At 41.6% G+C, this 11,966-nt stretch overlaps 2 protein-coding genes across 2 annotated transcripts; both read right to left on the bottom strand.

Annotated features, from left to right (window-relative positions):
* Positions 1-368: 368 nt before the first annotated feature.
* On the bottom strand, positions 369-6,078 carry LOC135612915 (uncharacterized). Its single transcript, XM_065109731.1, has 4 exons — positions 5,789-6,078; positions 5,601-5,715; positions 1,918-2,036; positions 369-726 (listed from the first exon to the last, which is right to left on the bottom strand). The coding sequence occupies exons 1-4, from the start codon at positions 6,034-6,036 to the stop codon at positions 675-677; spliced, it is 534 nt and encodes a 177-aa protein (XP_064965803.1). The 5' UTR covers positions 6,037-6,078; the 3' UTR covers positions 369-674.
* A 375-nt stretch (positions 6,079-6,453) lies between these two features.
* Positions 6,454-10,221, bottom strand: LOC135612914 (beta-D-xylosidase 4-like). Its single transcript, XM_065109730.1, has 7 exons — positions 9,490-10,221; positions 8,632-8,913; positions 8,387-8,556; positions 8,219-8,316; positions 7,794-8,144; positions 7,298-7,714; positions 6,454-7,191 (listed from the first exon to the last, which is right to left on the bottom strand). Exons 1-7 carry the CDS (start codon positions 9,910-9,912, stop codon positions 6,620-6,622), a joined length of 2,313 nt encoding a protein of 770 aa, XP_064965802.1. The 5' UTR covers positions 9,913-10,221; the 3' UTR covers positions 6,454-6,619.
* Between the last annotated feature and the right edge of the window lie 1,745 nt (positions 10,222-11,966).

The raw sequence follows: 11,966 nt of genomic DNA, 5'->3' as shown, positions 1-11,966 counted from the left end.
TGCCCGCCAAAGGGAGTGGCAATGTCATAGGCAAAAGAAAAAAACACATAATGACAGAGGCTAATAGAGCTTTTACATATTTTCGTTAATTAATGAACAGGATTTATATTTTCGTTAATTCATGAACAGGATCTACACATGGATCCCTGCATCTTTTGGGACTTCTGCAGTGCCAGTTGATTAATTATTTTATCTTCTTTTAAAAAGAACCAAACATTCTTCATCGACACTTAAAAGATCACAACTACAGTGACTCGTAACAGCGATCAGCAGAAATGTACCTTGTCATATGTACATTTTGGTTGCCCTCATCCAGAGAATCTTGTGCGAACTGTCATCCAAATTTAGCTTTCACTTAGCCAGCATCATTATCAAATATACGACAGTCACAAGAACATTAACTACTGATCTTGGAACAATGACTTACAGAAAACATCTTGAGATTGTATTGTACCATCTTTACACAGCAAGAATGCCAAGTAATTAAAGAAACAAAGAAGCATGTGCATCAATCACACCAACAATAGGACCTTGCGTGACAAGAAGATGGCTAGTGCATTCAATGATATTATTTCAAAAAAGCACGGAAGTTCGTAAAAATTCAGATGTGTTAATTAACATACTGACCATTCCACAAATTTATATTTGAACAATGTCCAAACTGCCTCAGCAGGCTAGATCAGTGTTTTCACATATTGGTCCAGATTGGTATCAAAGAGTTCAGACCTACAAAATTGAGCAGACGTCCTTAGTCTTGACAAAGAGCTATGTCAATTAAAGCAAAACCAGCAAGCAGAATAAGCATTTCAATGGAAACTTGTCATAGTACATTCTGAGATACAGAATAACGATCCTGAATGAAAAGATGAAGCCTGATTGTCATTTTACATTATGAGACAGCATTCAGGAGAAACTAAAAGTATTAACTTGTGTATTTGTTTACAATGGTAGAGATAATTGCCTCATCTGAACAATTTATAATGCATCTACTGATCTACATGATATTGTGAACAATAAATCAGGAATTATATACCTCGGCTCATGCTTGGTTGGATCATGCTTGCACCAAATTGAAAAAAGAAAAACGAAATTTAAATTGATCTTGTATAACATATTATGTATGATAACATTATGTAAGAATAGATTTAATGTTTGGAACAAATTTAGCATTTAGGAGGGTACGGCAGTTGACCCATAGACAATAAATGTGGATGTGATGATAAATGCCAGTGTCAATATTTGCAGGCATTTTCCAGATGGTTCAAATGATAGAAAAGAATGCATAATTTAACTAGATTATGCATTGCGTAAATTGTCATTAGAAACCATATTGCATGTATGCCAGCAAAATCTTTCAGGTCTGCAACATTCTCAACACTATAGATTCAAAGCACATTTAAGACCAATCACAGCTTCATAACATCTTTCAGATGAAGCAACAAGTCTTTGGCATATGCACTTCCAGACATCGACTTAGCCAATTTGAGCTCATATACCATTTTCAAAAGGGCTTTAAAGAATTGTGAGAACAACTTCACCAATGTTCAAATGAATTAGCTTGGAACCTAAACTCAAGTGGAAACTATGAACATGCAATCAAACCTTCACTTGATAGAGATTTGGTGTACATGTCCATTGCTGATGCCACATAAGGTGGACACTCAGTACAAAAATGGCAAACACATTCTAGGGGCTTAAAAAAACTATTACAGGGCATTCATCAGCATCAAGTAAAATTAATTGTTTTGTCATTTTTCATTGTACAAAAAAAAAAATTGAAAACCTATAGTTGCCATGCTATTAATATTAGACCCATTAACCTCATAAAGGCACCTTCAGATTTCAAAAAATATCAATTTGCAGCTGCTAATATATTTTAAAAAAGTGGCTCTCATAATGCAAGTGAAAGAGTCATACTTGATTGGAGTACCAGGAACATAGAGAGGATTCTTTACAACATATTCCACATAAAGATTGTATATGTGTTTCAGAGACTCTTGATGGTCACTGGTCTTTGGATGTGTGATCAAAATAAGCTGCATAAAGAAAAAAGGTTAATGCAACATTGTTGCACCAATATGGTGATGCTTAGTCAAAGCAGTATCAAAAGGTTCAAATGCATATTCATGATCCTTGAAAAAAATAGTAGTTCTAGTTGAAACAAGACACCTTCAATCATAGATCCTCAAAGAAAAAAATTAGCTTATGTATCCACTATCTAAATTAACTTCATAACTCGCAAAGCCAGTACAAAGAGGCAAAATAGTGTTCCTACTATGAAGACAATTATGATGATATTGTTATAAAAGTATTAAGCTCTTTTTATAAAACCTTCAGTAGATGGATGAAGTTCAGTAATACAGAGGCTGCGTCAATGATTTATTATGGATTCCAATTTTGTGGCATTCAGTTCCTCACACAGCCAGTGGACTTGGTTACTTTTAGAAAAGTAACACAAAGCCATATGTTAATTTCTAGTGTTAAAACCATGAAATAAAGAATAATTGAATCATGACAATGCCCAGAACTCATACCATAAATTGAAAGAATCATTTTCATGAATAAGGACATTAACATCGCATAATTCAAAATCATGTGTAAATTTTGTATGTTTCTCAATATCAAACTGTAATCATTAGCCTGACACCTTAAACATAACAAACAAATTCTGACTTTATTAGCTTTTCTATAAAAAAAAATCTTGGGTAGGGATGTCAGACAGTCATGAACAGATCTGAATACTGTGCCCATTGGTAATTGATTGAGTAGAATATCAATTCTTACCTTCAGCGATGGCGTTGAATCAAACCGTTTCAGTGATGGTTTAGGCCAATCCAGGGGACTAGTGGGTTTTCTGATTTAAGGAATTTTAAAAGTTTTTAATTGAAAATTTTGCTATTAATTTCGAAAATTGTAGACAAATTCTAAGTTTGATCAATAATTGAAATTAAAAATAATGATCCGTCACGTGATAATTGAGGACATCATTTGACAACTGCAAATGAACAGACAAACCAGTACTAGTACTAGTATATTAACGGACCATTCCACTGTTGTTGGAAGAATAAGAATCCAACTTATGGGTAATTCATCCGTTGGAAGAGTGCACCACTGGGCACCACTGCAAACTGTGATATGAAATGTTATATGATTGACCTTGAATGATAATTAATTTATGATTATAGTCTTAGTTTGATAGAAAAATTACATAGATTTATTTTTAGGAGGTTTTTAGTCATTATGCTTGCTGATGTGTTTTTATTTTACATTTATATTTCAAAAGAGTTTCCCGACAGTGTTAGGCCTGAGGCTTGAGTGAAGAAGACATTTCTTTATCGTTAGGTAGCCCTACAAGGAGTTCTAGCATTTCATGCCTCTTGCTGCCAGTTGATAGTTCTATTTCTAACATATCATGCATCTTACTGCAATCTAATAGCACTTGTCAGATATCTCTTGATAGTTATTTTTTGTAAGAAAAACATTTAAAATTTTCATTTTGAATAAAATTACTTCGACTTTTATATTGCTCTGGATTGGTACTGTTGAAAGATGATCGCATTCTGCATCATGGAAACAAAAAATTGAGCACTATGTGACCTCATTTTCTCCATGGATGATAACCTATGGTGTGCGGTACATGTTATGGATAATAGTCAAATATATGCACTCATATTGATTCTAGATACTTTCTTACATTCTTTGACATTAATATAGAGGATGTACCATCCCATGATATTGACTGAGTGGCATATGGATGGCATGAGCAAGCACAACTGATGAACATCACAAATTATTAGTAATCCGTGTTGCAACCGAAAAGCAACAGAATATAAAGAAAGAGGTAATTCGAAACTAGCAATCAACTAACTAGAACAAATAAGGATTAGCTCACATATTACTGAGTAAGAGAAAAGGATAGCATGCACACCTAAATTTGATTTTGTACCTCATACAAAAGGCTGTTTTTTTTCTCTAAATTCGAGATATGAAATGGATTTACAATCTTGACCAACATTTGGCCCATTTTAATAGACATATGTGTAAATGTAGGAAGTACTAATGCTTTGCTGCTTCACTAATTCCCAAAAGCTTTTAGGGGTAGAATTTGATGGAACTCCCTTGAGGAGAGTCATTCATATCTGGGCTGAAATGAGGGAAGTTTTTAGAACCTAACTCACCTTGGTCAGTGACAAAATCTTCATTGTTGACCAGACTTGTATAAAAAATTAAGAGACATATTGGTCTTGGACAACATCACCAGATGATGAAATCTCAGCATGAATTATGAAGGGCACTCAATTAAACTCAGTTTGTTTGGTTGTTAATAGAAAATATTGATAACTAGATAGCACCATATTGACACATATTTTCCAAGAGCTAATAACACAGATTGCAAGGTAAAAAAATAATCCTTAAATCCTGACCAACTCAAGAAGTACCATACCTAAGTAAAACGGGAGTAAATAAAAATGGACCCATATAATCTTGTGGATAAGAGGAAGATATTGGACGCTAATATCCTAGTACAACTAGCAACAGCAAAATTTTAAGTTAGCTAACCTTGGGTGAACGGAAAAATGAGATATGAAGGTCAACACTTCAAGAAAGGAGGAACAAAGTGCAGTCTTCTAGAAGATTGTCCTGAAGGTATTTGAAGATTCCTTGAAGAATGGATATCGATTACCAAAATCAATGTGTCAGGGTGTAGCAAATAAAAAATGATTTGAAATATGCTCATCATTGATTAGTATGTCACACAATTGAAGATAATTATGTATATGAAATTGGGTTGCAAAGTTTTATAAACTTGGAAAATCTTTTTTTTCCAAAGCAAGTATTGGCCAATCCAATCCCCTTTAGAATATTATGTCAAAATAAGTGCTGGCTGATTGGATCCAACTCCAAAACTGATTAACACTACAGAAACTGAAACAGGAGAAACTATGGAATAAGATGAATATGTACCCTCAAAAAATATAGTATTCTTGACAAAACATAAGAATGTTAAGGATCAATTGTTATTAAACTTATAGCTGATTGGACAGGATTAAAAAAAGCATCAGTAGCTGAATTACTATCTCTTAGCAAATAGAGCAGCAGAATAGAAGATAAATAATAGAAGATGTGAAGGAACAAGATACGCTGAATGTGGATCAATGGTCAAAGAAGCTTAATAGTATGACTATATTTGTTTCATTGCAAGACAGTAGTTATACAATTTAAAGCATAGAGCAACTTAACAAGAAAACTCATTGTTACAAACAATCCTATATAAAAAGATATTCCAGAACTAAATCACAATGACTTAATCTCCATCAACCTAATATACACCTGTAAACATGATTCGTACTCATCAATTATACTCACAATAAGGTTCTAACATCATTAAAAACAATTATATAATAAATAATAAAAGAAATGTCTCGAATTCTACCAATGTATGAAACCATTCAAATCACTCGATCCAAAGACCAGTCCACTCAAAATGCAATATGAGATGCTCTAAATCTTGCTTGAGTTAACCCAAATAATTCGTAAGAACAGTTTGAGCACAAATATATGCAATGCCTACCAAAAAGAAAAAGGAGAATTCGACTGACCTTTATCCCAGACGGGCTTTCCATGAAGCTCAGCTTATAGGTATTGGTCCGAAAACTGTAGAAGGAACAGCCTTGCCCCGGCAACAGCGGCACCCCGAGATTGCCCTTATCGACGCTGCCAAAAGAAAGAGAGTTTCACCGCTCCGATCGAACGCATGCGACCAAAGAGCGGGAAGTCCAGCACGTACCTGGTGGGATCCATCTTGGCGGTGAAGGACCGGAGGGAGAAGAGGAGGCCGAACATGAGCTTCTGGTCCTGGTTGGCGTCGAGGGTACGGAGGGGGCGGTGCCACTCGCGGTAGAGTAAGCAGACGCCGCTCCGGTTAAAGATGTACAGCACGTTTGCGTTGTTCCCGCTAAGCGCAGTCGCCGTACCGGGCGGCGCCGCTGGGGACGGGCTGATGTCCACCGCCGAGGAGCCGCTGAAGAACTGCATCGCCTTGCTATCCTCCCCTCCCCGGATCTGAGTCGCAGGTGGTCAGCAACGATACGTAGTTGGTTAGGGCAGTATAAACGGATTGAACTCGGATCGGATCAGGGTCGATTCGCCTCCGATCCGACTTCCGATCGGGTTGTCGGATCAATCATATCGCAAGCACGATCCGCATCCGATAAGCTCGAGAACCGCTGGTAGTGCCAAATAACGTATATTGGAAACTAATCATCTAAATATCATTTTTTTTATTAGCAATATATTTTTAGATTTAAATAAACAAAACTAAATATTTTTAATCCTTATTTATAACTTAATTTCATCTCAATACCCACTTATAATTGGAGAATTAATCCATTCAGAAACGCTGGGATTTACCTATTTAGCTAAAATTCTGGTATAATAAGACAATTAACACAATTAGAAATGGACAATTTCCATAAATCTCTCTTCCCCCTTGAGATGTACAAATTATTTCCAAATTACAACTTTGTAATTCGAGGAATCAGAATGGTGAAAGCTAATCTCAACTCGGTCCTTCTTCCATGGGGAAGAGCTTATTGCCACCGGACAGCTCTCGTCGGCCTCAAACCTTCAAGCTCAGTGAGTGCTTCAAGCTCCCCACGTGCAGGACATGAGACCCCAACGCCAGCTTCCGGTTCCCGAGTTCATCCACCACGCTCAGGTCCTTGCAAACGTCGACCTTGAACACCACCTGGCCCACCGCTTTCGGCCCCAAGAAGACCTTCTCAAACCCCACCAGGTGCTTCCTCGGGGCGCCGTGCACCGCCGGCGGAGTGGAGAAGAGGAACACCGTGTGGCTCCCCGCTCTGTTTCCCGAGTTCCGCACCCGCAAGTGCACGTCGAATCCCAGGTCGTTGCACCCGGTTCCGGCGAGGTCGACGGACTTGCACTGCCGGGAGTCGCACGAGTGGCCCTCTTCGAGGGGTATGGAGACCAGCTGGGGAGCCTTGACGAGGTGGTGGGTGTAGTCGGTGTAGCTGAGGCCGTCGCCGAATTCGTAGACGGTGTCGCCGGTGTAGAACCGATAGGTGCGGCCGGGGTAGCCCGTCGATGGATCCGCCCTCATGCGCATGTCAGTCATCGGGACTGAGTCTGCGAAGGATTGAGGGTACCACGTAACAGGCAGTCTGCCACCTGCAGGTGTCGATCAAGTCATCGTTAAGCTCCGTAGTGTTGCGGACGCATGGAACTTCGAACATGATCGACTGGTATCTTCTGCAGTCGGAGCACAGGAGCTTACTTGGATTGTAGTATCCGAAGATGACGTCGGCTATGGCAGCTCCTCCGGCTTCGCCGGGGTACCCCGCCCACAAGATGCTCGATATATTGCCGTTGGTTTTGGCGAACGAGATGTCGAACGGGCCGCCGGACATGATGACGAGGATCACCGGTCCCTTGGCCACCTTCGCTACCTCCGTGATGAGGGTCGTCTGTTGCCCAGGGAGGAGCAGGCTCACCCGGTCGAAGCTCTCCCTCTCTATCGACTGGTCGGCTCCGACGACGAGGACTGTGAAGTCCGCGGCGGCCGCGGCCGCCTTCGCCGAGTCCAGTTGGAGGTTGTTCCCGGTGCAACCCACGTTGGCGCACCCTGCCGCATACACGGTCTTGACGTTCGCCGCAAGGCCTTGCAGAGGAGTCGTGTACTTGCACGGTGTCCCTGAAACAATATGGTCGAACGCACGTTGACATAATCTCATGAGGCAAGAAGAAACCTGCAAGATCCAATGCTATGTAACCTTCGTAGTTGCCGATCATGGTGAAGGTGACATTGGCATTCGGGCCGATCACGGCCAACGACTTGATGCGGGTGGAGTCGAGGGGAAGGCAGCCATTGTCGTTCTTGAGGAGGACGATGCCTTGCCTCGCGGCCTCGCGAGCGAGCTCCTGGTTGGCCGGCGTACACACGTCCTTGGGGCCGAGACCGCCGTAAGGGAGCTTCCTAGGATCGCCGTCGAAGAAGCCGAGCCGCATCAGGACGGCGAAGTTGTTGGTGATCGCCTTCTCCACGTCCTTCTCCGTCAGCTTGCCTCCCTGGACCGCAGCCAAGGTGTGATCTCTCAAGAACGACCCACAGTTCAGATCGAGACCTGCACTCACGATTCGGCACACCAGATTCGGCCATGACAGAAGCTTTCTCTTAACCTTGATATCAGAGCTTTACCTGCTAAGATGCTGATAGCTGCAGCATCCTCAGGAGTTTTAGTGTAGTGCTGTCGATTGTAGAGTTCATTGACAGAATCGCAATCCGAGACAATGTAACTGCGAGTGAGAGTTCAGCATTAGAGACCTGAGGAGGAAGACTACATGAAGAGAAGGAACAAGAAGAGACCCATTGAGCTTCCAATCTCCTCTGATGGTACCAGAAAGAAGGTCTGCGTCTGCACAGGTGGGGACTCCATTGACCTGGTTGTAAGAGCACATCACGCTGGCCACATTGCCATCAATCACGCAGCTCTTGAAAGGAGGTTGAAAGGTGTCATCCAAATCTTGCTTTGAGACCTAACATCACAGCAATCAAAATGAGCAGATCATCTTCAGCAAAGTTCATGTTTCAAGCAGGAGCATGACGATTACCACGGCATTGAAGGTGTAGCGCTCGATGCCTTTCCAGTTATCGACGTCGTAGGCTGTGTAGTGCTTGCAGCAAGCAGCAACCTTGAGCTTCTCTGGTTCATCTGCCTCTTGCAAGCCTCTCACATAGCCAGTGGCATACTTGCTTGCAAGCAGAGGATCCTCTCCTGGTGTCTCCTGCCCTCTTCCCCACCTCGGGTCTCTAAATATGTTGACATTTGGGCTCCAATATGTCAATCCTGCAAGCCCCACATTGTGCATTGCTCTGGCTTCAGTTGATACAACCTGCAAGCATAGCACCACACTCATGCTTTAAGCTGCAGAAGCCATTCTGCTAATAACAGCTTCATGAATTGCAGGATTGAGAGATTAGCTCATCATCTCAACTATGGCAGAGTGATCACTAAAAGAACACACTACAGGACTGAGACACACATTTAAATGGATCGTAGTTGATGATACTGTATAAGTGGATGAAGCAGGAAGGCCACTACATATGATTTTATATTCATGATGTCTATTGTGCTCACCACCCGTCATCACTCATATTCTCACCAAGTGGGCTGGGAATTCTGATGATAACAAGATGGCAATCATGGAGAGAACCACTTTGCATCTGTCTCCACTGCCACCGGTCCAACAAAGTAATGGAGAGGTCTCGCAGATGAATTAGAAGCAGCAGATGATATGAACTCAGATCCAGATAACACCAAGTTCTCAAGCACATCGATTAATGCAGATGTTCTAACTCACTCATCAAGCTCTCTATCCAAATTCCAGAACAAGCAGCAAGTAATATTGGAGCTACAGAAACAGCAGTTTGGGAATGTAAGAACCAAGAACAGAGCATAAAATCTGTACCTTTCCAATGGCTTGGAAGAGTGTCGTGTTAAACGAGGCCGCTGTGAGGATGACCTGAGGGAAGCTGGTCGCCCCGGGAACGAGGGTGGAGAAATGCGTCCCCGGGCCGACGTAGGAGACGCCGTGCAGGGCCTCCGACCACCACTCGTAGCTGGGAATCCCGAGACGGGACACCGCCGTGGCCTTGTTCACCAAGAACCCTACTTTTTCCTGCAATGTGAGCCGCTTCACCAAGTCCGCCACCCTCTGCTCCGTCCCGTAAGACGTGTTGCAGAAGCCGTAGCTCCCCAGGCTGGGGTTCGAGGCGACGTCGCAGGCGAAGACGGGGGTTTGGCCGGCGACGCCATCGGAGCACAAGAAACACAGGAAGCAGAGGAACAAGAAGAGCAGGTCGAGAAGATGGGATTTTGGTGCTTCTCCCATCGATCTCGTGGCGTCGAATGGCTTTCCTCCTCCCCACCCTCGCTGGATTTGAAGTGGTGGTGGCGTCGTTTTGTCCGGTTGCGACCCGTGACAATGGTAGTCCGACAGGGGGAGGCGCTTTCCCTGAGCGCGTGAATGCTTTGGGCGGGGGATTTATTCTCGAAGGCGAAACGGGTGTGCGGAGACGCGCTTGAGGAAGTGGGGCGACGCTGGCAGAGGTCACGGCTTTGTACTGTGCTACTGCATTACCATCATCGTTGTGGAGTATATTTCACTGTTAATCTCAGCTAAAACGAAAGGAAGCAGCGAGTGTTTCGCTTTCGCTGACAGCGAAGAGGATGAATCGACCAGAAACCTTCAACGATGCTTCCCTTTCACCTGTGCATAGATCCACCAGCTTCGGTAGATTGACTGGAGATGTTTCGGCACACGTAATTTGGGTTGACCAATTTGGACGCTCAGTTGACTTATCTATTCTTTGTTTAGATCTTAATCCTCGATCTCAAATCACCGCCAGAGATTCTTATACAGGCCATGAACAAAGCAGAGAAGGCAACGCAACAGAAGAAAATCCAAGGCAACCACAGAGCCGAAAGAATACAGTATTCGATTCAGAACAATGGCCCCATTAGCAGAAAGTGAGTTTGGCCGGATGTGATCACTGTGGACGTCGGCGGATCACAGGCGAGCAGAACATGTGACTACTGCAGAGATATATCCAATCTTGCAGTAGATGAAAGCTCAGAGATTGTGCAGTGTGATTGGATAGCCTTTGGACTCGTCTTCTCTACACGGAGTTGCAGAGCATGGGCACATGTGAAGAAGGCACAAAGCCGGCAGAAATGGAGGAAGATCCGAAGCCATCCTCTCTCCGGAAAGTGCATTAGAGAATAGAATATGAGAAGTGCGAGTATCTGTCCCGCCGGCTGTGTCGGGGATGCACTTTAATGTTTTTGTAGTTTGCCATTAATGATCATAGGTGGTTTACACAGTAACGAGGATTTATAAGGGTTTACGTATACAATCCGATGATCCGTCATGTCTTATCGAGCATCTTGTCAACCAAATGATTGCCCCTTCACCCAAATATTATGTTAACTCTTATATCAAATGTCATAACTCAAACGTAATGGATTAACTGATCTATATCATCTTCGTCTAACCTAAACTGTTAACTAAAATACTTAAGTTAAAATATATAATAATATATTTATTAGACTGTATAAGCTAATATTAATCTTGTTTATTTACATGGTAGAACTAATCAAGATGTTACAGACATATAAGAGGGTCGGAAGTACCGTAAAAATTATTTATGAGGTAAATACTACAACATGCTTGGATATATCGGATTTTTCATTATACAAGTCAAGCATAGAAAGCTCGAAGTTAGTTCATTACTTATGTCCCTTGTACAAGGAGATCGTAAGTATAACTTTTGTCTCTGGTTATTTATCTTGCTTAATTTCTCTATGAATATCCTCCGATTATCGATCCATCTTATCAAGATGATTTAAGATTTTGGTTACCTTATGAATATCCTCCAATTACCCTAGTTAAAACTTGCATTTGCTAAATTAGGGTGTGGAAGGTTTTTGCATAAATTGTCATAGTTATAGGTCCTACAATTGGATAAGAGTCAGATCTTGAAAAAGTTATCCAAAAAAATTTAGGTCGAGGATAGAAAATAGATTCATAGACACCCTTTGATATCTTCGGACTCTAAATTATTAATATTAGGAGATTTAATTGGTGAGCATTCAAGATTGTCGAAGTTGAACCATACAAGTTTAAGGGCTTTGGATCATCGATATTTAATCGAGATAGACCTATGAAGTTCCCTTGAAACATCCTTGGCCCTCCTTTTAGCATCAAACTATTAAACTAAAATTTAATTATTTGATCTGGATGCATAGTCGGATCCAACCTTATATCACTTCAAACCGATCTAAGGTAAAATTCGACAAATTTGATACCTAGATCAAACAAAACTAATTTGAGGGGCATTCTTGATAATGCTTATATAATGCTTAAGTCAAGCTCAAGTTGTTCGA

This window comes from Musa acuminata, chromosome BXJ2-5 (genome assembly GCF_036884655.1).
Source record: "Musa acuminata AAA Group cultivar baxijiao chromosome BXJ2-5, Cavendish_Baxijiao_AAA, whole genome shotgun sequence".
NCBI classification, from domain to species: Eukaryota; Viridiplantae; Streptophyta; class Magnoliopsida; order Zingiberales; family Musaceae; genus Musa; species Musa acuminata.
Note: the sequence above shows the minus strand (reverse complement) of the source record. Positions and strands in the feature narration are given on the sequence as shown.

Bases quoted from the DNA above. Each gene is read 5' to 3' on its own strand.
- LOC135612915 (XM_065109731.1), bottom strand. From the start codon at position 6,036: ATGCAGTTCTTCAGCGGCTCCTCGGCGGTGGACATCAGCCCGTCCCCA. The intron at 5,716-5,788 runs GTACGTGCTGGA...TTCTTTTGGCAG, and splicing joins GCCAAGATGGATCCCACCAG to CGTCGATAAGGGCAATCTCG. The intron at 2,037-5,600 runs GTCAGTCGAATT...TTCTTTATGCAG, and splicing joins AAAGCCCGTCTGGGATAAAG to CTTATTTTGATCACACATCC.
- LOC135612914 (XM_065109730.1), bottom strand. From the start codon at position 9,912: ATGGGAGAAGCACCAAAATCCCATCTTCTCGACCTGCTCTTCTTGTTC. The intron at 8,317-8,386 runs GTCTCTTCTTGT...TCTCACTCGCAG, and splicing joins GGAGATTGGAAGCTCAATGG to TTACATTGTCTCGGATTGCG. The intron at 7,715-7,793 runs GTTACATAGCAT...ATATTGTTTCAG, and splicing joins CATGATCGGCAACTACGAAG to GGACACCGTGCAAGTACACG.